The 25244-nt window shown below is 35.4% G+C and overlaps 2 protein-coding genes across 2 annotated transcripts; both read right to left on the reverse strand.

The window, feature by feature from the left end:
* Positions 1-4171: 4171 nt before the first annotated feature.
* LOC145721065 (synaptonemal complex protein 1-like) lies at positions 4172-17249 on the reverse strand. The gene is made up of 8 exons (XM_081817108.1): positions 16058-17249; positions 15591-15722; positions 13358-13442; positions 13135-13178; positions 12907-12963; positions 11107-11271; positions 10373-10440; positions 4172-4271 (listed from the first exon to the last, which is right to left on the reverse strand). The coding sequence occupies exons 2-8, from the start codon at positions 15696-15698 to the stop codon at positions 4172-4174; spliced, it is 627 nt and encodes a 208-aa protein (XP_081673234.1). The 5' UTR covers positions 15699-15722; positions 16058-17249.
* Positions 17250-18006: 757 nt separating this feature from the next.
* LOC102729394 (bile acid receptor-like) lies at positions 18007-22770 on the reverse strand. The gene is made up of 5 exons (XM_006728481.3): positions 22690-22770; positions 21714-21836; positions 21180-21305; positions 20906-21019; positions 18007-18873 (listed from the first exon to the last, which is right to left on the reverse strand). Exons 1-5 carry the CDS (start codon positions 22712-22714, stop codon positions 18626-18628), a joined length of 636 nt encoding a protein of 211 aa, XP_006728544.3. The 5' UTR covers positions 22715-22770; the 3' UTR covers positions 18007-18625.
* Between the last annotated feature and the right edge of the window lie 2474 nt (positions 22771-25244).

Genomic DNA, 25244 nt, shown 5'->3' on the forward strand with positions numbered 1-25244 from the left:
ATCAACATGGATGGGACTGGAGGAGATTATGCTAAGTGAAAGAAGTCAAGCAGAGAAAGTCAATTATCATATGGTTTCACTTATTTGTGGAACAGAAGGAATAACATGGAGGACACTAGGAGAAGGAAGGGAAAAATGGGGGGAGGAATTGGAGGGAGAGATGAACCATGAGAGACTATGGACTCTGAGAAACAAACAGGGTTTTAGAAGCAGGGGGGATTGGTTAGCCCGGTGATGGGTATTAAGGAGGGCACATACTGCATGGAGCACTGGGTGTTATACGAAAACAATGGATCGTGGATCACCACATCAAAAACCAAAGATGTACTGTATGGTGACTAACATAACATAATAAAATTTAAAAAAAATAAAAGACCCAGAATCTCACACCGTAATAATTTCAAAATCTCCAAGATATAATCCAAAACTGTTCAACATTCAAAGAACTAGGAAAATGTGACAGCATTCTAGGTCTCAAGCAAATAATCAAAGATAATGAAGTACACAAACCCCTAGAATCCACAGAACAGACCAGAAATAGACCCCTTTAATAAACTTTATTGAAACCTTAATAAAACAATGTTTACTATGTTCATGGAGATAAAAAGCTGAACTTAAGAATTTCAGCAAGGACCACTAGTGGTGAGCATAGCATTATATATAGACCTATCAAATCACTATGTTATACACCTGAAACTAACATAACATTGTTAACTATACGTCAATTTTTAAGAATTTCAGCAACAAACCTGGAAGTCTAAAAAGTGACACTACAGGGGCACCTGGGTGGCTCAGTTGGTTAAGTGTCTGCCCTTCAGCTCAGGTCATGATCCCAGGGTCCTGGGACTGAGTCCCACATTAGCTCCCTGCTCACCGGGGAGTCTACTTCTCCCTCTCCCTCTGCTGCTCCCCCTACTCGTCCTCTCTCTCTCTCTCACTCTCTCAAATAAATTAAATCTTTAAAAAAATAAATAAAAAGTGACACTACAGATATTTTTAAAAATAGCCAATATTCCAGAACCAGAAAAATGCAGTAAAAATAAGACCTCAACTGACGAATTCAAAAACAGACTAGAAAAACGAGAGAGAGAGAGAGAGAGAGAGAGACTAGAAATAGAGAATTCGTGTACTGGAAGACAGATTAAAAGACATTTTCCTGAATGGCGCACAAAAAAAAAAAAAAAAGATAAAAAATACACACAAGGCAAGAAATATCAAAGGTGCAACACAGTGGCCTCATTGACTTGAAAGATTAAACAGGCTTTCATCTAAAGGACTTTGCACTTACTATTTCCCAAAATGGCTACATGGCTCACTCCCTCACTTATTAGTCACTAAAATACTTCCCCAATCTCCCTATCCCAAAATACTCTCTCCTTAAGCAGTTATCATCACCATACATATATTTTTTTTATTTATGGTCTGTGTCCCTCCACTAGGATGCATACTCCTTAAGAGCAGAAATTGTTCACTGCCGTTTTCCTCAGCACTCAGAACATTTCATGACACAAAGTAGGCACTTTAAGAACTGGTGAATGAGGGGCACCTGGGTGGCTCAGTGGGTTAAGTGGCTGCCTTCAGCTCAGGTCATGGTCTCTGGGTCCTGGGATCAAGCCCCACCTCAGGCTCCCTGCTCAGTGGGGAGTCTGCTTCTCCCTCTCCCTCTGCCCCTTCCCTGGCTCACGCTCGCACGCTCTCTAATAAAATCTTAAAAAATAAAGAAATAAAAATAAAAATAAAAACTGGTGAGATGCCTGAGTGGCTCAGTTGGTTCAGTGCCTGCCTTCAGCTCAGGTCATGATCCCAGGGTCCTGGGATCGAGTCCCACATTGGGCTCCTTGCTCAGAGGGGAGCCTGCTTCTCCCTCTGCCTGCCGCTCCCCCTGCTTGTGCTCTCTCTCTCTGACAAATAAATAAAATCTTTAAAAATAAATAAATAAATAAAAATATAAACTGATGAATGAGGGGTGCCTGGGTGGTTCAGTCGGTTAAGCAAACTTAGCCTCAGGTAGTGATCTCATGGATCATAGGATCAAGCCCCACGTGGGGCTCCATGCTCAGCAAGGAGTCTGCTTGAGGATTCTCTCCCTCTGGACTTCTCTCCCCGCCCCCCACCGGTCTCTCAATAAATAAATAAATCTTTAAAAAAAAAAAACTGATGAATGAATAAATAAGACAGAAAAATCACAATAGCAAAAGGAAAGACTTAAGGCAAGAATCTAGATGGAGTTTAGGTTAATAAATATAAAGACTTCTTTTTTTTTTTTTTTTTGAGAGAAAGGAGGGGCAGTAAGGGAGAGAGAGAGTCTTAAGCAGGCTCCACACCCAGCATGAAGCCCAACACGGGGCTCGATCTCACAACCCTGAGATCATGACCTGAGCCAAAATCAAGAGTCAGATGTTTAACCGACTAAGCCACACAGGCACCCCTAAAGACTTTCTTAAGAAAAGAAAAACTATATACATGTTTCATCAAGATATGGTCATTGGTTCATTCAAGAGATCACCTAGGGACGCCTGGGTGGCTCAGTCATTAAGCATCTGCCTTCAGCTCAGGTCATGATCCCAGGGTCCTGGGATGGAGCCCCGCATCGGGCTCCCTGCTCAGCAGGAAGCCTGCTTCTCCCTCTCCCACTCCCTTTGCTTGTGTTCCTGCTCTCGCTATCTCTCTCTGTGAAATAAATAAATAAACTCTTTAAAAAAAAAAAAAAAGATCACCTAAAAATTTTGTTAAGATTCTTCAAACCTCTCCCACCATCTGATCTGATTTAGAGAGCATAAACTAAACAGAGAAAAAAAAACTAGCAGCCTTGTCTCCAAGGCCCAGTTTGCTTTCTGCAAAGCAGTCAATACACGATCCCTCCCACCCCCATCTGTATACTTTTTACCACTCTTTATACCTAGATGGGAAAAGCTAATATTGAAAGTTGAGTAAACAGGATGATTTAATGGAGGAGCTGGTAGTGGTACACTACATTTTGGTAAGTATTTATAGTTCCAAACGTAAAGTATAGTTCCAATATGCAGGGATCAAAAATAAAAAACCCTAGCAATAGTGCATACTGGAAATAAGAATAGCTAACACTGAGCACTTTGCACTGCTCTAAGCAATTTATATTTATTAATTTAATTCTCAAAACACTAAGAGGCACTTCATTAATCAATAAACAGTAGGTCAGAGAGATTATATAACTTATTCAAGGTAAAGTAGCCAGCAACTGAAAGTTTGAATTTGAGCATAAGCTGTCTACTCTTAAGCCCAAGCTCATAAGCAGTAAGCTGTGCGATATTAAAATTTTAGCTAAGAAAAACAAGGGCTATCCTGAAAAAGCAGATAGACAGTATTTCCTAACAGATTATTGGAAGAAACAAAGTAGAGCTAGTGTCAAATTAATGACAAAGATAAAACTGTTATTTTTGAAAATAAGATTTTTAGGTTTTTCATCAAAATGAAAAAATTCTTACAAGTAAAATAAAAATACGCATAAAATGAAAATACTTTCATATATATATACCATGACCTTAGTAAAATATTTTAAAAGCATGTTTCTTTCTTTAGGAGAAAGTTGAAAATTCTATTTAGATTAGAAATAAACATTGTAGGGCGCCTGGGTGGCTCAGTTGGTTAAGCGACTGCCTTCGGCTCAGGTCATGATCCTGGAGACCCGGGATCGAGTCCCGCATCACGCTCCCTGCTGAGCAGGGAGTCTGCTTCTCCCTCCAACCCTCCCCCCTCTCATGTGTTCTCTCTCTTTCTCTCTCTCAAATAAATAAATAAAATCTTTAAAAAAAAAAAAAAGAAATAAACATTGTACTATTCTTAAGTACTGTGCCTTCGGCATAGCCCTCTACCAGTATTTTCTATTATGAACATAGCTATATATCAATTCAATTTGCTAGTTGTTCCAGAAAGAGAAAGTTAGTCTCAAGATCACATTTTAACTGAAATAAGAACTACAAATGTCATGTCAAGGTATGTATCTTTTGAAATATATTATCTTTCAAAAAATTTTGAGCTTTCTAAGCTCAAAAACTGAGAATCAAATTACTACTTATGCAAAGAAAATGAGGCACATATAACTTGTTCAAATCAAAATTGGTTCCAAAAAGCGAAAAAACAATTTCTTCCCTTCTCCACCCCCACCATTACAATAATAATAAATTGATAAAAATCACATAAAACAAGAAATATATTTACATTTCTTTGTCTTTTCTGCAGATCTGGCACAGGTTTCCTTGAGTAAATTACATAAATGCCTTGTAGCATTATTCCTGAAAGAAAGCAAAGAGTCTCCCTAAGTGTAATCTGATCTCAAAGCAAAGTTGTATGTAAAAGTTATGAAACATTGTTACAATTCTTAAAGAAATTCTTATATTTTAATATATATATCACATTACTCATAAATGATTATGTGAAAAAAAATGGGTTGACTGTACTATTAGCCAAGATGATTTAGTAACTTCCTCCCTTTAAAATGATAGTTCCTGTTATTAACAAGTTTCTACCCACGTAGCTAACAATAACATTTCAGTAAATAGTTCCATATTTTGCCTAAGGGGAAAAAAAATAAGAAAGGAGGGTTTGGCTTTTCATTTACTAATTACCCCAGCAATATTCTGTCTTACCCTCTAAACATTAAACAGTTAATTTTCTGACTAGCCTTTCATTACATGCATCAGATGACCTCTGATCATCTCAATAGATGCAGATAAAGCAATTTTAAAAATTCAGTATCCATTTATGATAAAAACTCTCAACAAAGTGTGTATAAAGGTAATGTACCTCAACATAATAAAGGCCACATATGACAAGTCCACAGCTAACCTCATACTCAACAGTAAAAAGTAAAAAAGCTGAAAGCTTTTCCTTTAAGATCAGAACAAGACAAGAATGCCCACTCTCACCACTTTTATTCAACATAGTATTGGAAGGCTTAGAGCAATTAGGCAAGAAAATAAATAAAGGTATCCAAATTGGAGAGGAAGAAGTAAAACTCTCACTATTTGCAGATGACATATTATATATAGAAAACCCTAAAGACTCCACCAGAAACTACTAGAACTAATAAAACAAATTCAGTAAAGTTGGCAGGATAAAAAAATCAATACACAAAAATCAATTGCATTTCTGTACACTAATAATGAACCATCTGAAGGAGAAATTAAGAAAACATCCCCATTTACAATTGCACCAAAAAGAATCAAATTCCTAGGATTAAATTTAACCGAGGAGGTGAAAGACCTGTATACTAAAAACTATAAGACATTAATGAAAGAAACTGAAGACGCAAATAAATAGAAAGATATTCCATGCTCATGGATTAGAAGAATATTGTTAAAATGTCCACACTACCTAAATGGGTCCTGATACCAATTTCAATGTGGGGAGGGGTATTCTCTACACCAACAAGCAATTCTTGGGACACAAGCAGGGTGTCCCATAATTCAATTCAATTATGACACTATCTACCTGGAGATAGCCTCAGATTCTACAGGTTAAGTGTTCAGTCCTACACAACCACTGTCCCCCTAGCCCCACTTAAGATACCAGTCGCAAGCCCAGGTTTCACCTGTACTTCTGTCCAACTGGCTATAAATCAAAAGTTCCCATGACTCACTCCTTAGTTTTCAGACACCAGTCACAAGTTCAGATTGTTACCTGAATCTGACAGACTGCCTATAATCTGAGGTTCCTTGGGTTTGATTAATTTGCTGGAGCAGCTCACTGAACTCAAAGAAACAATATACTTGTTAGATTACTAGTTTATTATAAAAGGATATAAACTCAGGAATAGCCAGATAGAAGATATGCACAGGGCAAGGCATGGGAAAAGGGTGTGGAGCTTCCATGCTCTCTGAGCTCACCACTCTCCCCAAATCTCTTCTCCAAGCTGGAAGCTTTCCTAACCTTGTCCTCTTGGGTTTTTATGGAGGCTTAGTTACATAATTGTGACTGATTAAATCATTGGCCACTGATGACTGATTCAACCTCCAGACCATCTCCCCTCCAGAAGAGAGGGGCAGTGGTGAAAGTTCCAACCATCTGATCACATGGTTAGTTCTCTTGGCAACTAGCCCCATCTTTATGTGGGATCCAAAAGTCACCTCATTAACATAACAAGAGATACCTTTGTCATTCTCAGCACTTAGGATATTCCAAGGATTTTGGAAACTATGAATCAGGAATAGTAGACGAAGATCAAATATATGTAAGAAATACATATTTGGTCATCTGAATGACCAAAAATATACATTTTTTCTTATATATATATCACACTACCCAAAACAATTTACAGAGTCAATGCAATCCCAACCAAATTTCCAATTGCATTTTTCAGAAATAGAACAAACCTAAAATCTGTATATAATTACCAAAGAGCCAAAGCAAACTTGAAAAAGAAGAAAAGAGCTGGAAGAATCACACTTCCTGATTTCAAACTACATGACAAAACTATAATAATCAAAATAGTATGGGAGGTGGATGGAAGGTTAGTTTTTTTTTAAGATTTTATTTATTCATTTATTTGAAAGGGGAGAGGGGCAGAGGGAGAAGGAGAAAAAAGTCCCAAGCAGACTCCCTGTGGAGCACAGAGCCCAACGCAGGGCCAATACTACAACCCCAAACAAGATCATGACCTGAGCTGAAATCAAGAGTCAGAGTCTCAACCAACTGAGCCACCCAGGCACCTTGGGAGGTTCGATTAAATAGGTGATGGGGATTAAGGAGTGCAGTTGTTGTGATGAGCACCAGGTATTATATGGAAGTGTTGAATCATTATATTATATACCTAAAACTAATTATTATACTGTATGTTAACTAACTGGAATTTAAATAAAAACTTAAAAAAAAACAGTATGGTATTAGCATAAAAACAGACACATAGGAATGCCTGTGTGGCTCAGTAGGTAAAGCATCCGACTCTTGATTTTGGCTCAGGTCATGACCTCAGGGTTGTGGGATTGAGCCCTGCATCAGGCCCCACGTTCAGTGCAGAGTCAGCTTGTCCCTCTCCCTCTGCTTCTCCCCCCACTCACTCACTCTTCTCTCTAATAATAAAATCTTAAAAAAAAAAAACAGACACATAAATCAACAAAACAGAACAGAGAGCCCAAAAATAAAGCCATGCATATATGGTCATATAAAATGAAAAACACAAGAAACAACACGTGTTGGCAAGGATGTGAAGAAAGAGGAATCCTCCTACACTATGGAAATGCAAATTGGTGCAGCCACTGTGGAATACAGTATGGAAGTTGCTCAAAAAATTAAAAATAGAACTACCCTATGACCCAGTTTACCCAAAGAATATGAAAACACTAATTTGAAGGGATATATGCACTCCTCTTGCAGCATTATATACAATAACCAAATTATGGAAGCAGCCCAAGTGTGTGATGATGGATGAATGGATAAAGAAGATGTGGTGTGTGTGTGTATATATATATATATATATATATATATATATCTCACTACCCAAAACTATTTACAGAGTCAATGCAATACAATATATACATATATGTACACACACACACACACACACACACACACTGGAATATTATTCAGCCATAAAAAAGAATGAAATTTTGCCATTTGCAACAACATGGATGGATCTAGAGGGTATAATGTTAAGTGAAATAAGCCAGTCAGAGAAAGGGTGGTTTGGTTTGGATTTCAAAGCCTAAGACTTCTCTAGTACAGAGCAGTAGTTCCCAAAAGATGATTCTTGAACCAGCAACATCCACATCACTTGTTAAAAGCTCAAATTCTGAAGCCCTACTCCACTAAATCAGAAAATTCTGGTAGGGGGGCAGAGGACAACAGTATAGGTTTTAACAAGCTCTGCAGTTAATTCTGATGCTTGCTAAAACTTAAGAACCACTGGTCTAGAGAGGGACTTTTTTGTTACTGGTTTTGTAAAAATCAAAACAAGTGACCATAAATCTAATTCTTCAATTACAATTTGAAAAACATTTTCAGCCTTTTCCTGTTAATTTATGGTGAGGGGTAGAGGACAAAAGTCCCTTTAGCAATATGTTCCCTAAACCACAAAGACCCTTTGAACAGCACAACCTGACATAAAACCAGCCATATACTCCATATACAAGCAATCATCCAATCAAAAAAATATTTATTCAAGTCTACTATGTTCCCACAATGTCTCAATTTTAGAATTCTTAAAACTCTTCACTGGCTTCCAAATGGCCATCTGCAGCAATTTTCAAACTTTTTTTTCCCTAGAACCAAAATCCTTTTTCAAAATGAAATATTAACTGGATACACAAGATTTTAAATTATACTTAAAGCTGTTCTTGTTGAAGGGAGCCATATCTATAACCACTCAGTCTTTCTTCAGCCCACCCCTCTGCAACCCCTATCCCTCCACCTCCACTTCAACATAAAAATCAAAACTCCTTAGCATGTCATGAAATGCTAGAGTAGCAACCTCTAATTCTCCTCCTGGCTAACTCCTATTCATCCTTCAGACATCCTCATCTTTAGAAAGCCTTCTCTGACAACAACCACCATCATATGCATGCTACAGGGCTTGACAGGTTTAATTCATCAAATTACTTAAACAAATCCCAGCTAGGAGTCTAACAAAAATCAAATGTTGCTTTTTAAGGGTATTTCTGAAAATATGTAATTGTAGATGCTTCAGGTTTGACTGCTAAAATTTGAAAATTGAGACTATTATTACATCTAATGGTGGAAATCAGATATTTAAGGTCCTGCTCCATTCAAAAAAAAATGCCTCCAAAATTATCTAAATTATCTCAAAACTCTTTTCCTGCTCAAAAATGTCAATAAACCAAAGTGTCCATTCTTGCTCAAACTTCTATTACAGGCCAGGCGTATGGTTTTGAAATACCCAGTCTCTTTCAAATCTACATCCTTTTTAGAAAGTCATGATCAGTGAATGAGCTGGTCCTGAGCAACTTTATATCAAATCTGTCATCCAATAATCAAGTCACTCTACCTTAACTTTGTTTCTCACCTATATTTTGACAAAGCTCTTACCTAATGTTAGGTTCCTTCAGATGACAATTGATAATTCAGTATTTGAGGCCAAAACGGACACACAACTGAAACTGCTTAAAATAGAAGGAAATCATGCCCAAAATAAATGCACTCCCTCTCACCTCAAAGAAATGGCATAAATTCTATATTATGTCACACTACACTACCTTAAACTATACTATGACACTAAACAGTCACAGTATTAACAAAAATTCAACTGTACATCAGTGGAGGCAACAGCAGTCTTAAGAAAGCTCACAAGCTATCAAATACTGGTATTAGGGCTACAGTAGGCTTTAGATGTCCTATAAGATACTATAGAAACAATCATATACCCATACAAAAGTGACCATAAGTATCAAATATACAATAGGCACACAATGTTAGAAACTTTCTCTTCTCTCTCCCTTCTCCCTAATAACCAAACCTCAATTAGGCAGGGGAAAAAATTGAGGTTTAGCATTTGAATTTTATCTGGGAAGCCATAGGTTGTCTTTTTTTAATTAAGTAATCTCTAACCCCAATATTAGGCTCAAATTCACCACCTGGAGATTAAGAGTCACATGCTCTTCCAATTAAGCCAGCCAGGCACCCCCACAGGTTGTCTTTCAATTAGACTAAAACAATCTGTTTTAAGAGCCTTTTTCATTTATCAGCAACTTCACTGACAAAGTGATAGGTCTTCTAAAGCCATGATGTTTAACTTAAACATGTAGGAATAAATAAATTTTGCACTCTTCAGGGACCCATACATTACATTCTAACTATTCAATATTTACTTGGCAGATGAAATAAACAACTACATTTTTCTATTAAATTCTACATGATATAATCTGAATGAGGTAATCAGGGTATAAAATAAGGCTTAGCTATTGCCTAGAACAAAGGAAAGGAAAAGCTAGAGAGGACACTAAAATTTTAAGCTAACACTAATGGAAGAATCATTAGGCCACTGACAAAAACAGGAATTTGAGAGTAAGAATTACCTTGTAACTAAATTGAGCACTATTTTACAAATGCTGCACCTAAAATGTTGCAACAAACAGAAAGGTAAACAATATACATAGGCAGTTGTAGATACAGGATTTTTTATCAGATACCTATTGATACCAAATAATGGTTTTTCTCCTGCCTGACATTTTAAAAAGTGAGAAATTATTAGTCAGTGACCACTGTTTGCCAAATACAAGAACATAAAATAAGTATTTCTTCCTTTTTCCACAGTACCCAGGTAGAATTCTATATATAAGTTAATATTACATAACAGAATATTAAGTTCAATAAATTTCTGGAAATGATTTTAATAAATCTGGAATAAATTTAGAAAGAACAAATTAATTAAATTATTACTTACTCTTTTATTAAATCTTTATTTTCTTGAATTCCTTCCTCTAATTTCAAACTTACTTTTTCATTTTCAAACTAATTTACAAAACAAAAAGAACAGTTCATCACATTTTGCTTAACAAAATAAACAGTACAATCATTAAGCAGCATTTCTTTGCTAACTAAGAAGTATAAGAATTCTTTGCACACACAAAACTTTTGTGTCACAGCTTATGGATTTCCCATAAAAATATGGATCTCACTTTCATAGATCTAAAATCAAGTTTGCTGAATCATATCCAAAAAGTATCCAACAATATTTTAATGTAATATTATCTTCCCTAAGCATTTTTAAATGTTTTATCTTTGTCCTAACCCAATGTTTCATTTTCTCAACATTTTTCTTTCACTCGGCCACAAAACTGAAGCTAAATAGTTCCAAATATAAAATCCATAAATGTCATATTCCAATTAATAAAAGACATTTATATGAAACATCATCAGTAATAGGAATTAATAAAAATTAAAAGTTTATAATTAGAATCATTAAATCAATCTTTATCTAAAGTAATTTATTTCCCTAATCATTTACACTAAGCTTTGTGCAACTTGTCCTCTGTGCTCATCCTAAAGTTGAAACACAGTATCAGTAAAAATTCAAAAACCACTGTCCTTAAAATCCACATCACTGAAAAACTCTATTTTAAAAGTAATATGATAAAATCTGCTACACTACATTTTCAATTCCAAATCTCATTATACCTGTAGTTCCTGAATGGCTTTCCGCTGTGCTTCAATTATCTTTCTATTTTCTTGCAACTTATTTTCTTTCTGCTTCAATTCAGATTCTACATTCACTTTCCACTTCTTGATCTTTTCAGCCTCCTTATACAGTTTTGAATATAGTCTGCTCATTGGCTCTGAATTCTGTTGAGATAAATAGGTTTCAAAGAGTGGTTAGACTAAAATTTTGAACAATTAAAAACTACAGCTGCCTATTTAAAATATCTATGAGTAATATAGTATCTTAATAGTTGAGAACAAGTCTTGCCTCAATTTATGCCCTAATAGCATCCTGAAAACTACATTAACTCTTTAAAAGTTATTAGTAGTATTAGCTACTTCACTAAAGTTACTGGTCACTTGACTAAGTTATACCCTACTGAATAAAATCTAATACCTTGAAAATATACCTAAGCCAGATATTGGAAATAGTTTAGTCAATGAGAGAATCTGGCTGGTCAAAAGCTAAAATAAGTCACTCTACATGATATCTATAAATTTTTACAATGGCCTTGAAACATTTTGGTTATACAGTTTGAAGATTACCTAAAGGACATGAATTTTAAAATATAATGACAAAAAATCGTTAACATAAGATCTAGCTTTCATTTATTCTAAAGTTTTATTTAGCTTTTACTTGGATTTTCTGCATTATCCATTTCAACATTATAAGGTAAATGCCAGTTTATATTTTTTAAAATCACAGATTTCTGCTTGCTGATAGCTCTTTGTTATCAAAATACATGAGTTAAGTTCCATATTTTTAAATTCTGTGATACATTTATAATCACAGCAACAGACATACAGCACTTTATCAAGCCATGGAATTTTTTTTTTTTTTTTTTAAGTAGACTCATGCCCAAAATGGGTCTTGAACTCAAGAGTCTCATGCTCTACCAACTGAGCCAGCCAGGTGCCCTAGAATTTCTGTTTTGTTTTTTGGGAGAGAGAGAGCGCAAGCGAGCACAAGGGGGAGGAGGGGCAGAGGGAGAAGCAGATTCCCCACTGAGCAGGGAGCCTGATGTGATGTGAGGCTCCATCCCAGGACCCTGAGATCATGACCTGAGCCAAAGGCAGACCCTTAACTGACTGAGCCACCAAGGCGTGCCTCTTTTTTGTTTTCAAGACATCTACGTGCCATAAGTAAGAATGATTTTTTATAACCAAAATAAAAAGTACCGCAAGTTATATAAATTCTTTAGACAGCAAATGAGCCAAACAATCATACTTATTAATTAAAGGATTGTTTGTAAAATAGTGGTTTGAGTCTCAGCCTTTTCACATATTGTATCCACATTCCCTCTTCTATTCTTGCTCTCTGTAGTTTAAAATTAAATTGCCCCGAAAGAATGGATGCTTGCATAACCCAGGAAAATGCAGAAGCCTAGTGTTTCAGCAACTTTAAAAGAAAAACAAAGGGGGAAAAATGGTTTTAAAGAATAGAACTTGGGCACCTGGGGGGAAAATGGTTTTAAAGAATAGAACTTGGGCACCTGGGTGGCTCAGTCGTTAAGCGATCCCAGGGTCCTGGGATCAAGCCCCACATCAGCCCCACGTGCTTCTCCCTCTCCCTCTCCCTTTGCTGCTCCCCCTGCTGGGCTCTATCTCTCTGTCAAATAATAAATAAAATCTTTTTAAAAAATAAAAAATAAAGGATAGAACTTAAAACATTAACCAAATTTCAATCCTTTAGAAGCTTCAAAAAGGAAGAGATAATCAAACAATAATAAATGATACTCCAATTACAAGAAATTTAATATAGATGGGAAATCTTCTGACCTCAAAATCAGAGTCTTTTAGTCCTTCCTGGTAGGGACAACTGTCAGAATTATCAACCTAAAAAAAATGAATAAGTGTTTCCTGTAAGAAAATATTTCTGATGAGAGTTTCCAAATAGTAGCAATTAAGTACTGACGACTAATAATCCAACAAGAATTTTTTTCCTTTATCAAACAAGCAACTCAATACCTAAGCAGATTATATCTATGTACCCTATACTTAACTGACCTGTTCAAGCATGGGCAAAAACTTAACTTTTTGTAAAGCAGGATCTGCAAGATAAAAGACAACTGGTATTAAATATGCCAACATCTTATTTTTTTATATTAAGTATTATATCTAACTTTAATGTCATGGCTCTCAATATAATACTTATATTTTCAATATCTAGCAATGTGTATGTAAAAAGTACTTCTATATATAGTGATACATTGCTTTTCCAGTCTCTTACCTGAATCAATGTTTTCCCCATTTTTGGAGAGATTAGTCATTGCAAATGGAAAACTAAAATCATCTTCAATATATTTGTTGAAACTCTAGAAACACAAAGAAGTTCTTAAACATACTGTTCCAAACCACTCTGATAACTAGCAGTGTAATATGTAATTATATATGTAATATGCATCTGCTTAAAGAAGTGACTTCAATTGTAAATCCTTTAAGGTATATATAACATTTAAAATATCAAGTGGTTTTGTTATGTAAAAAAGCAAAAAATATATGCTTTGTAAGTATTCAAGAAAAATAGTAATTTTAATTAGTAGCTTAATATATTAGTTTTCTTCAATTTCATTATGATCTTTCCCGTAATAAAACTGAGAGTTGTCTTCACTGAATAGCATTTTAATATTATACTCTTAGCTATACAGACCACAGGAATTTTTCTACAGCATGTAAAATTGAAATATTCATTGCTTCATTCCATCTCCAATATAAACTTCCAGAGAAATTTTAAAAATAATTTAGCAGTAAAAGCTGTTTAACCTAAGAAACTTGGTATAATTCCTCCTTTCTGATAAGAACTCTGTTATATAAGTGAATTTCTCTTTTTATCCTGGCAACCAGGAGGCTCAAAGCCAAATTTTAAGCTTAGTCAGACACTAATTTTTACCAGTATGGTAACATATTTGTCCAAATTTTCTTATTTTTTCCTTGACCCTAATATTCTCTTAATATGTTTTTGTATCTTGCTATTTCATTGTATATGTCTTACAAATTGCCTCAAGTCATTTAAGGACAGAGGGAGGATTCAAATAAGCAGGACTCATTATGTATCCAGAGTTCTACAGAGGCGGTGATTATTTTTTTAAATGAACGATGCTCACAAACATTAAGTATGCTCCTTATTCATTCGAGGCAATACTATTCAAAATTCTTGGGCAATAAAAATCCTGGAAGAAAGCACAGGCAGTAATTTCTCTGACATCGGCCATAGCCACATTTTTCTAGATAGGTCTCCTGAGTCAAGGGAAACAAAAGCAAAAATGAACTATTGGGACTTCCTCAAGATAAAAAGCTTCTGCACAGTGAAGGAAACAATCAACAAAACTAAAAACAACCTACTGAATGAGAGAAGATACTTGCAAAGGACATATCCAATAAAGGGTTAGTATCCAAAATATATAAAGAATTTATAAAATTCAACACCCAAAACACAAATAATTCAATTGAAAAATGAGAAGAATAGACATTTATCCAAAGAAGATATCCAGATGGCCAACACACACATGAAAAGATGCTCAACATCACTCATCATCAGGGAAATGCAAATTAAAACCACAATGAGATATCACCTCACACCTGCCAGAATGGCTAAAATGAAAAACACAAGAAACAAGTATTGACAAGGATGTGGAGGAAAAGGATCTCTCATGAACTGCTGGTGGGAATGCAAACTGGTGCAGCCACTCTGGAAAACAGTATAGAGTTCCTGAAAAAATTAAAAATAGAACTCCCCTATGATCCAGCAACTCCACTACTGGGTATTTACCCAAAGATTATGAAAACACTAATTTGAAAAGATGTATGACCCCTGTGTTTATTGTAGCATTATTTACAATAGTCAAATTATGGAAGCAGCCCAAGTGTCCATCGACTGATGAATGGTTTTGGAGATGAGGTGTATATATACAATGGGATATTACTCACCCATAAAAAAAAGAATGAAATCTTGCCATTTGCAATGACATGGATGGAGCTAGAGTGTATTATCCTAAGTAAAATTAGTCAGAAAAAGACAAATACCATGTGATTTCACTCCTATGTGAAATTTAAGAAACAAAACAAAACAAAAAAAGAAATAAAATAAACAATCATGGGGGTGGGGGGGAGAAGAGACAAACCAAGAAACATACTCTTAACTATAGAGAACTAACTGATGGTTACCAAAGGGGAGAAGGGTGGGTGAAATAGGTGACGGGGATTAAGGAGGGCCCTTCTCGTGGTAAGCACTGGGTGATGTATGGAAGTATGAAATCACTATATTGTACACCTGTAGCTAATATAACACTGTTGAGTAAACTGGATTTAAAATTTTTTTAATTTTAAATAAATTTGTTTAAAATTCTTGCGTAAACCAGGCCACATTTGCTGGGAAAAAAAATTATAAAATAACACCAGTAAGAAAGTACATGGTGTCTCCTTACCTGAAGAATAGTCAAATCAAGATTCATATGCAAATTTACCTTGAAGAAATTAGAATCTCCTCCCAAACTCTGAGGTTTCACTGCAGATACTTGACTGCTACTTAATCTTGGTGGTACAAACAATTTAAAAGGCTTTTGCTTTTCCATTTTCTCTCTTCCAGTTGTAATTATCTATTGCCCCAGAAGGCAGGGGGGAAAAAGTGTTTTTATATTGTTTCATTAATACACTCTTTATGCTTTATTTTAAAAGGCGATGTCTGTATAACAAATGCAATGTAAAGGAGCAGGAGTAACCTCTGCTACACTGTTGAGTCTGCAGCGTCACATCACTGGGCGGTCAAAGTAAAAACATCCCGCAGTTGTTCCCACCATCTACCACCACCAATGGCCACGCTGGCGACCTAGACAAGCCAGAAACTCCGAGGTATCATCACTGTGACAGCCCGAAAAGAAAGCTCTACCTCCACCAGCCCTGGTAAATTGCATCACCCAGCCGCGAGACGTACCGTAAGTTCTTAGAGGGCTACCGGCTACCGAGGAGGTGTTCGGGGGTGGGGGGGGGGTGGAGTGGGGCCGCTGGCCAAGCGCTGCAGGTGCGGAATCGAATCAAATCATTGCCCAGCTCCGCGTTCCGTCGTCAAGAAAGGAATTCAGTACACCTGCCCTTACCTTTCAAGATTCAGGGGGAAACCATGGACTCGGTGCCCACGCGAACTGCTACCTGCTGTCTATTAGGACAGCAAAAAGAATCAATTAGAGCTTCTGCCTCCGAACCTCAGAAAAGGCGGGAATCGCTCCACCTCAGCGGCCAGCCAGGAAGGGCGGGGTGCACGGCTGTTTAACGGCTAAATAACGGTCAGCTGCGAGAGTTTGCCCGGCTTCCGATTCTCGCGAGATTTTCCTTTACGTTGGTAACAATTCTTCGCGGGATTCTGTTTCTCCTCAGCGTAGACGTTCTTTAAGCTTCTGCTATTGTCAGAGAATGCAAGGAAAACTAGCAAGTGCTGTGATAGATTGGAGCGGAGAGTGAAAAATCCATTTCTGTCGTCCAAGAGTTCAGTCTTAGGGAAGAAACAGATGGGCAGATAATTATAGCCAGATGTAATCATTTATAGGTGGTAATTTTGAAAGGGTGGTTAGGACACAGGGAAAGTGGCGCTTGCTGTGGCCTGGGGAGTCAGGAGAGGCTACACAGAGGTGTTAGGCTTCTCTTACGGCTTCCCTCGAGAATAAGAGAGTGACTAGAGAGAGTGGGCTACATAGTCAATGGGGAAAGGGAATTCCTGACTGAGGGAAGGTAGGCAAAGGCCCTGTGGTTGTGAGCGAGATTAGTACAAGAGAGAGTCCAAGTAGTGTGGCGTAGGTGTGTTGAGGAGAGGTGGGAAAACAGCAAGAGATGAGACTGCAGATTCGGCAGATATGAGGCCTTCCAAAGGCTTTTGGATTTTAGCCTTTATGGATGGGGATCTTGAAGAGTTCTGAGTAGAAAGGGAAGCAAGATCAAGTTCGGAAGAAAATCTGTCATTATGACAAAAGACTTAGGCGGGCATATCGGACTGGAGTTTGGGAGACAGTTTTAATAGGCTGGGTAAGGTGTGAAGAGCTGAGCCGTGACAGTGGCAATGGAGATGAAGAGGCATCAAACGTAAAAGATATTTAGGAAGTAAAATTAATAGGATTTGATGGCTGTTTTTTAATAGTAAGCCGTGAAAGAAGTCTCACTGCTTGGCTTCAAGCTGGGGCGAGAAAATACAATAAATATTGTGGTACTAAGTACCTAGGTTTGAGCAATAAGATAACGAGTTCCATTTTGAACACATTTGACTTTGTTTTCAAACTTCTCCAGGTACTATAATTGATTTCCAAAGGGCTTAAGTAATATTTTTAAATAACTAATTTTGTATAAAGTTAACCTATGAGACATAAGAGTTACTGCTAAAATTTAAAAATTTTTGATCCAGGTTAAGTCCTTCATTTTACATTTTAAGGAAACAGTCTAGATACCCTAAAAAAGACAAAATATTCCCTCCAAGAGATGATTCCAGGTTTATGCCCAAGATGCGCCGTGGGGGCAATAATTAATGAATTTAAATAAGATCTTCTTGAAGTTGAGGATATAAATTCAATATTCCAGTTTTTTTAAGTTTTATAACTAAAAAAATTGAACTACAGTCTTTTTTTTCTTTCTTGAAAACCAAAATGCGACTTCTCCTAGTATTAACTTAAATTCACAGTATTTTATTTACTTACACCCAGTCTTTCAAAACAATAGTGCCACATTTCACATGAAATTTATTCTTAACTAAATAACCTTCCTATCTTTAGAAGGATTAAAATATTTGTGGAAAGATTTCAGTTTTTAAGAACTTCATTTTTTCTACAAAAGGCATATTGACAAAAATGTCAAAATATTGTCTACCAGAATGAGCAGTAAATTGTGCTAAATTTCCCAATGCATGTTAAAACATTTTAATGATTTGTCATTTTAAACTTTTTCAATATCTGGCCATCACAGATTTTTAAAATGTGGACTTAAAAAGATTTCTTTTTTTAACAACATTAAGAAAAGGTAAGAGTTGAACAAAGTTTTCTTCCTCTTTAATAATTCATAAAATGCTATAACAGGAATAAATTTAAAATGTTCTTTATCCATCAATCTGGCCTAATTAATGAGGGTCACAAACTACCTTTATTCTAATTACAATTGTTTCCTCTAGATAGCCTTTCTCATGTCTATAATCTGTATATTTTCATTCCATTTTTCTACTAAAGGAAAAAAGTAGAGTTTCTTCAGATAAGAACCCTATTTAGCATTATTCTCTTTTGAAGGAACCATGCAGTAACAATAGTCATTGCTTCTTTAGAGTCAAATCTTGAAAAGAATCCTAGATGTCGCTCTAGTGGTTCATCCTATATCCCACAAAATTTGATGAGCACTGATGATGTCCATTTTATGGTGATATATTGGTAACCTAGCAATCCTGTTTGTTTTTCAAATCAGTCATCCTATGATGATAGAGTCAACAATCTAGAATTAGAAAGTTTTAAGGCAAACCACAACAACATTCTAAATTTCAACAATGTGAATACAAATTCCATTTCTCTGAGAGTAAACTAGCCAATTTGGGGTCCTTTGCTTTCCAAGTGCTAAGTATTTCTGAGTAGTTGTGATTCAGTGTTCTCAGTTCAGTGAGCCTCCCTATGAGACGAGCAAAATGCTGTGGGTCTTCTGGATGATAAACTTTTGAATATTTGTACAAAATTTGTAAAATCGGTTCTTGTATATTTTCCACATGTTGCTTATTTTTAAGGTGTGAACGATCTGAAAAACATCATCATATATATCTTAATGAATACTGGAAAGTAGTAGAAGATAATTAATTTAAAACAATACAGTTTGTAGATAATAAAAATAGCAAATATTTTCCGAACCCTTAATATATGCAAGATATTATGCTAAGTAACTTACTTCAAGCAATATCTTATTTAATCTTCATAGTACTCTATGAGGTAGAGAAGTAAAGTCAAATAGGAAGAGAAGGGTCAGTAAGTGGTTGTAAGAATATAAGAGCAAGTTTCAAGCTTACTTGAAACTTAAAAAGATTAATTTCCTCAAGATCAACAGTAAGGAAAAGGCAAGTTTCTTAAGTACCTAGTTATAAAATATAAGAACCAACCAAGAATTTCTTAATGGTTAGGCAGCAATTATTTATCCAGGCATTGTGGTGGAGATATAGCAGCGAACATAACAGACACAGTCTCCTGCCCTCTTTAAGCTTATATCCTGAGTTTGGGAGGAGTGGGTGAGAAAAGAGATATATACACATTTTAAATAAAAATATAATATGACAATGATAAGTGTTATAGAGAAAAACAGAAAAGAATAAGAATTCAGGGTGGAAGGGCAGAAGCTATTTTTAAAAGGATAATCAGAGGTAAGATGACATCTAACAGAGATCTGAGATGAAGGAGGGCGGCATGTAACTACCTGGGGAAAGAGCTTTCCAAGCATATTTGTCAAATACAAGACAACCTGTGGCAGGAGCCAGCTTGATATTTTCAAGTAATATATGTATCAAAAGTAATGTGGCTGTGGTGGTGTGAGCAAAAGGGACAGTAGTAGGCAATAATAGAAAGAATTTGGCTTTAATCTGTGTAGAACAGGAAACCATGAAAGGATTATGAGCAGAGAAATGAAATGATCTAGCTTACGTTTCAAAAGAATAACTCTGGCTACTATATAGAGAATAGACTCTGGGGAGGCAAGGGCAGAAACAGGAAAGCAAAAAAGGATACTAGTTTGAATTAGGGTGGCAGGAACAGAGACAGTAAGAAGTGGTTGAGTTCTGGATATATTTTGAAGCTAGAGCCAACAGGAGGTGTTGCCTATTTGATAGGGTATAAGAGAAAGAAAGTAGTGAAGGATGACTTCACAAATTTTGGCTTGTGTAACCTGAAGGATGGAGATGCCGTTTAGTAAACATGGAGGAAGAATATAGGAGGATTAAGGGAGAGATCAGGAGGTCACCTTGGGACATGTTAAATTTGATACACCTACTACAAGTTGAAATCTTGAGTAGGCTATTTAGTGGAGCCTAGGGGAACAGTCCAAGTTGCTATATAACTTTGGGACTTGTCAACATGTAGATGGTGTTTAAAGCCATGAGAGAGGATGAAATTTCAAAGGAAGTAAGTGTAGAAGAAAAGAGAACTGAGGCCTAGGTCACTCTTAACATTTATCAGTGTGGGAGATGAGGAGGAATTAACAAAGGAGATGGAAATCTCAGCCACTGAGGAGGAAAATCAAGAGAGTGTGATGTCCTGGAAATCAGGTGGGGGAAAAGAGTGTCTACAAGGAGGGAGTGATCAACAGAAGCCAAGTGATGAAAGTTTTCCAAGAGAGAAGGAGTGATCTGCTCTGCCAGATGAAGCTGATGGGTCAAGTACAATGAGGACTAAGAATTGAAAACTGGAATCAGCAATGCCAGATTACTGAAGATCTTTGACAAATTATGGTAGAATGGAAAGAAGGGGACAAACTCTGACTGCGGTGGGTTCAGGAGCAAATGAGATGAGATAAATGAAGGAAGGAGTACAGACAAAAAATTTTTTTTTCTGTAGAGTAGAACAGAGAAATGGGAAAATAGCTGAAAGGGATTAGAGGTCAAGAAGGCTTTTTTTTAAGATGCAAGAAATTACAGCAAGTTCATAAGCTGAAGAGAATTCTCTCAAAGAAAAAATTTTGTCAAAATAAAATTGTTAACATTTGGCATCAGTGAATAATATAATAGCCACAGACATCATGATCTGATTGCCAATCTTAATCCAAATATTTTCTTCTGAATGGTTTTTACCTGAAAAAAACACAGTTGTTGCTGCAAGCAGAGCATATTCAGTATTAGTAATATTAAGTTCACTCATTCTTCTGTAGAAGTAAAACAATGTGGTAATAAATTCTTCAGCAATACCTAAAAAGATTAATATCAAATGTATTTTCATCAGACAATAGCGCATAATCAAACATATGGCCATTATCATCTTTTCTCAAAGCAGAATAATATAATGAAACATTATATCTGACCAATTTTTTCCATCCAATATAATATTTTGTATTGTATGTAATATTACCAGTCAGTGTAGTAGGAGGACAGTCTTCATTGCAAAATGTTTCCATAGAATAAATAACACTTCTATTATCACTCTGATTGTGACAATTCAGTGAATGATCTGAATGATCTGATACTCTCATGGTACCTAGCAACAGGGAAGAATATAAAGTCTGATTTTTAAAAAATCTTTATACAGATAGTAAATCCAATCTCTCTAATCTGTTAGACAGGAAATATTCCCAACAAATGGTAGCTTTATAATTTTTATTACTGGAATATGAACTGAGATTAATAGTTCAGATTTTATATAAATATTGTGTAGAAAACCCTGCAAAAATGTTTTCCATGATGCCATATAATTTTAAAAAAAGGTTTGTTTGTTTTTTTTAAAGAAGAGCAAAAGCTAGACCAATGAATTGGAAAAGCTATTATGAAGTACTTATTCCTATACTAACTAGTAAAGTGAAAATATAATAAAAAATAATGTTATATAATTTGTTGCTGTATTTAATAGTAACTTAACATTAAGATTAAGTTGGTTGGCCTTTTTTACCTTCAGAAGCTGATGAAAGACATTCTTTCTGACTGTAAAGTTGGGCCCCATGAAGGAACATCACTTCAGTTTTTGATCCCTTGCATAATGCAGTCTGGTCCTCAGTTGTCAAATTTTCAAATCCTTGAAGAAAAGATCACATAATTGTTTGAAATCAGTAATGAAAAGATAATTTTCAGGTATAAGATTTAATTATTCATTTAGTTATAATATGAATCCTAAATGTTTCCTTAGGATAATCACGATCTGTAATTTCAAATATGAACAAAATTCTTGATTCCACATGGTAATATTTTGGAGCCCTTTCATCAGAACTGGATAATAATACTTCCATATGACAAGAGGAAATTAAACAAAGTTTAGCCTCAAAGAATTTATTTTTACAATGAGTTATCTGTGCATATAAATAGGTAAGTTTTGGCCAACTGTAGCTTGATTTTTTTCATATTATACAGGCAATTTTATTTATTTCATGTTTTATATAAAAAAACAATTTCAAAACATTAAAAGTTAGAATCAACCATATTATGTGTCTTGCTCTAAGTCTTTGGAGTCATTTGAATATTTTTAAATATTAATATTTTCAATCACCTGATTGGTTTTTTTTGTTTTTAGAGAGGGAGAAAGAAGAGAGTGCACACGAGAGGTGGGGAAGGGGCAGAGGGAGAGGGAGAGAGAGAATCTTAAGCAGTCTCCATGCTCAGCACAGAGCAAAATGTGGGGCTAGAATTCATGCCCCTGAGATCATGACCTGAGCTGAAATCAAGAGTGCGGTGCTTAACCAACTGAGACATCCAGGCACTCTCCCACACCTGATTGTTTAAAGTAGACAAAATGAACATGTTTTTGCATTTGGAAGCAGCTTTGGTGGAAAAATACAGGGTTTTGTTTTCCTAAAATGTCCCCTGCCTTTAAAACAGGGAACTTTTTAAAAATTAAGTAGTATGAAATTATTTTCCAAAGGTAAAGTGATTACCTGGGAGTCCCTTGGTAAAATCCATTAACCCCTGTAGGTGTAGGACCACTGTTTCTGAGAGTCGCAAGAAGCTCAGTTCAGGATTTGCATACTTCTGCAGCTAGCCAACAAAAAGAAATGAGAGTAATAGATTTTATTTCTTTCAACTAACTGTTTAAATTTTTAACTTTCATGTTTATGCTATTGTTTTCTAACATAATTAGTTATAAATTATTTCTTGCCATTAATGAACACATACAAATTTCTTTGTTTCCTCTAAAGGAATTGTATATTTTTGATGGGCAGCCACAATGTTATTAATGAGCTGATGTTCCTCTTGAGTTAGTTCCATGCTCTCCTGAATCTATAAGAAAACACAGGGGGAAAACTATAATGAATTTGTATTAAGCAAGACATGTCATCATTAAAGAAAAAAGAAATTTTTTAAGAGTCTTGCCACTTTTCCAGATCTAGTGGTGGATGATACAAGCTTGTTGTCTACTCCTCCCTCTTCCATTTTGATGTTAGAGTAAAAACTATTCTTCTGTTTAAAGTTCTTTCGAAGTCTCTTTGACTTGCATTGGATTTCTGTGAGCAAACCTGTGATATTACAAAATTCATATAAAATGTTTTAGGAATGGCAAATAACATTATAGGATTCAATGAAAATTGTCTTACACTGTACACATATATTATTATAGACTTGTCTTTTCACAAAGAACCTTCCTTTTTTGGCAAGTATGTACACAGCATTTAAATTTACTACATTACTTTCTCCTTTTCCATCCATAACTATCCTCTACTTAAAAGTACATAGTCATCCTAGGCATAAATTAAAAACCGATATTGCATCTCCAAACCATAAATTTAGACCTTTTTATGTTAGAGAAATTTCCACATCATATCTTGGAAACATAGAATATCAATTGATATAGAAATTCAACTACCTTATCTATGAGCTTTTTTCTTTGATTTTTATATAAGGTCAAGAAAATATTTTGTGATTTTGTTAAATGAGCTAAGTCGATTTTTTCCTAGTAAGACAAGACAGTGGTATTTTGTTATGGCAGCCTGAGCATTCTCAGACAGGGATAAAGTAAAGGATTCAGGCTGGTTGGACAGGATAACCTTAAGATCTATTCCAACCCTGAATTTTTTTTTTAAAGATTTTTAAGTAATCTCTATCCCCAACATGGGGCTCAAACTCACAACCCTGAGATCAAGAGTCACACATTCCACCAACTGAGCCAGCCAGCCAGGTGCCTGCCCCCAACCCTGGAATTTTTAATAATAGGAATCCTTTCGGTCAAGAACTTTGAAGAGTTTGGATTTTATTAAAATAAACAGAATAATATAAACAGAATATTGCATTGGTGTTTATTGAACAGGAGTGTAACTTAATAAAAATTGAAGAGTATTATTCATAGCAGTTGAAGGTAGACTGAACTAAAAAGAGATAATGAAGAAATAGCCATGAAATTAATATAACAGTAAGAGTGCAAGATAATAAGAGTTTATACAAGGCTAGATTAGACATGAAAAGAAAATATTAATAGTACCTTATTAAGAAAATGAATTTTGAAATCACCATGACATTTTAAGCCCTGGGAAATAGGAGGAATTGGGGAAATAATGCCAAAATCTTAGTACTACTCTGAGGATTACATGATCTCATGTAATCTATAAGCTAAAAACACTGTGAACATAGAAGGAACTCAAAACAGCCTAAGTACTTCTGCCTGTTGAGTTGGGTTTTGACACCTATGAGTTGTTAGTAGGCTCTACATACCTAGTTATCATGTAGGCTTCTAAAGATACAAGACCAAAGAAGGGGGACTACTAATTTAAAATTCTGCTTTTTATAGATACATTATATAAATTAAGGTTAAGTCATATTAAAATACAAGGATTTCCAATGAAGAAGAACATATTGAATATTGCCAAAATTAGAGCAATATAGTATAGAACAGGGTTTATGGAAAAATATCTAGGTTGGTCACCAGTCATCCTAATCTATCAGTTGCTAGAGAAATAGCTTCAATCTAGAGAAATACGTTAATGCTCAAAATGATAACTTGAGGAATGCATTATGTTGTCAATAAGGTAAGAAAAACTAAAATCCCCCTCAAAAAAAGAACCCCCAAAGTCCACAATAACACTTACATTCTGCCAACATTCCTACTGCCTTACACTTTTTCAGTCTGCACTCTTGACATTTCCTACGCATGTACATGTCCATTTCACAGTGGCCACCATTCTTGCAACGATATACTGCGTTTTTGGTGATGCTACGTCGAAAAAAACCTAATGACAAAAAAAGTACTTTTAAAATTTTACTATTAGGTATTTTTAGTTTTTTTATTAATATATACCTTCCTAGTAGAGTTAAATAATTGAAATAACTAAATTATTTCAATAAAATGTTTTTTTCATCAATAAGATTTAGTTTAATATACATTTATATTCTCTTATGATTGATATCTTCTAATCCAAGGTTGTTCCTTTCAATAATCACATGTGGAAATTGAACAAAATAGTTCCATCACATTAAGATAACTTTCTAGGGTGGGAGGGAT

This window comes from Leptonychotes weddellii, chromosome 4, assembly GCF_054177405.1.
Source record: "Leptonychotes weddellii isolate Sample4059 chromosome 4, ASM5417740v2, whole genome shotgun sequence".
Taxonomy (NCBI): Eukaryota; Metazoa; Chordata; class Mammalia; order Carnivora; family Phocidae; genus Leptonychotes; species Leptonychotes weddellii.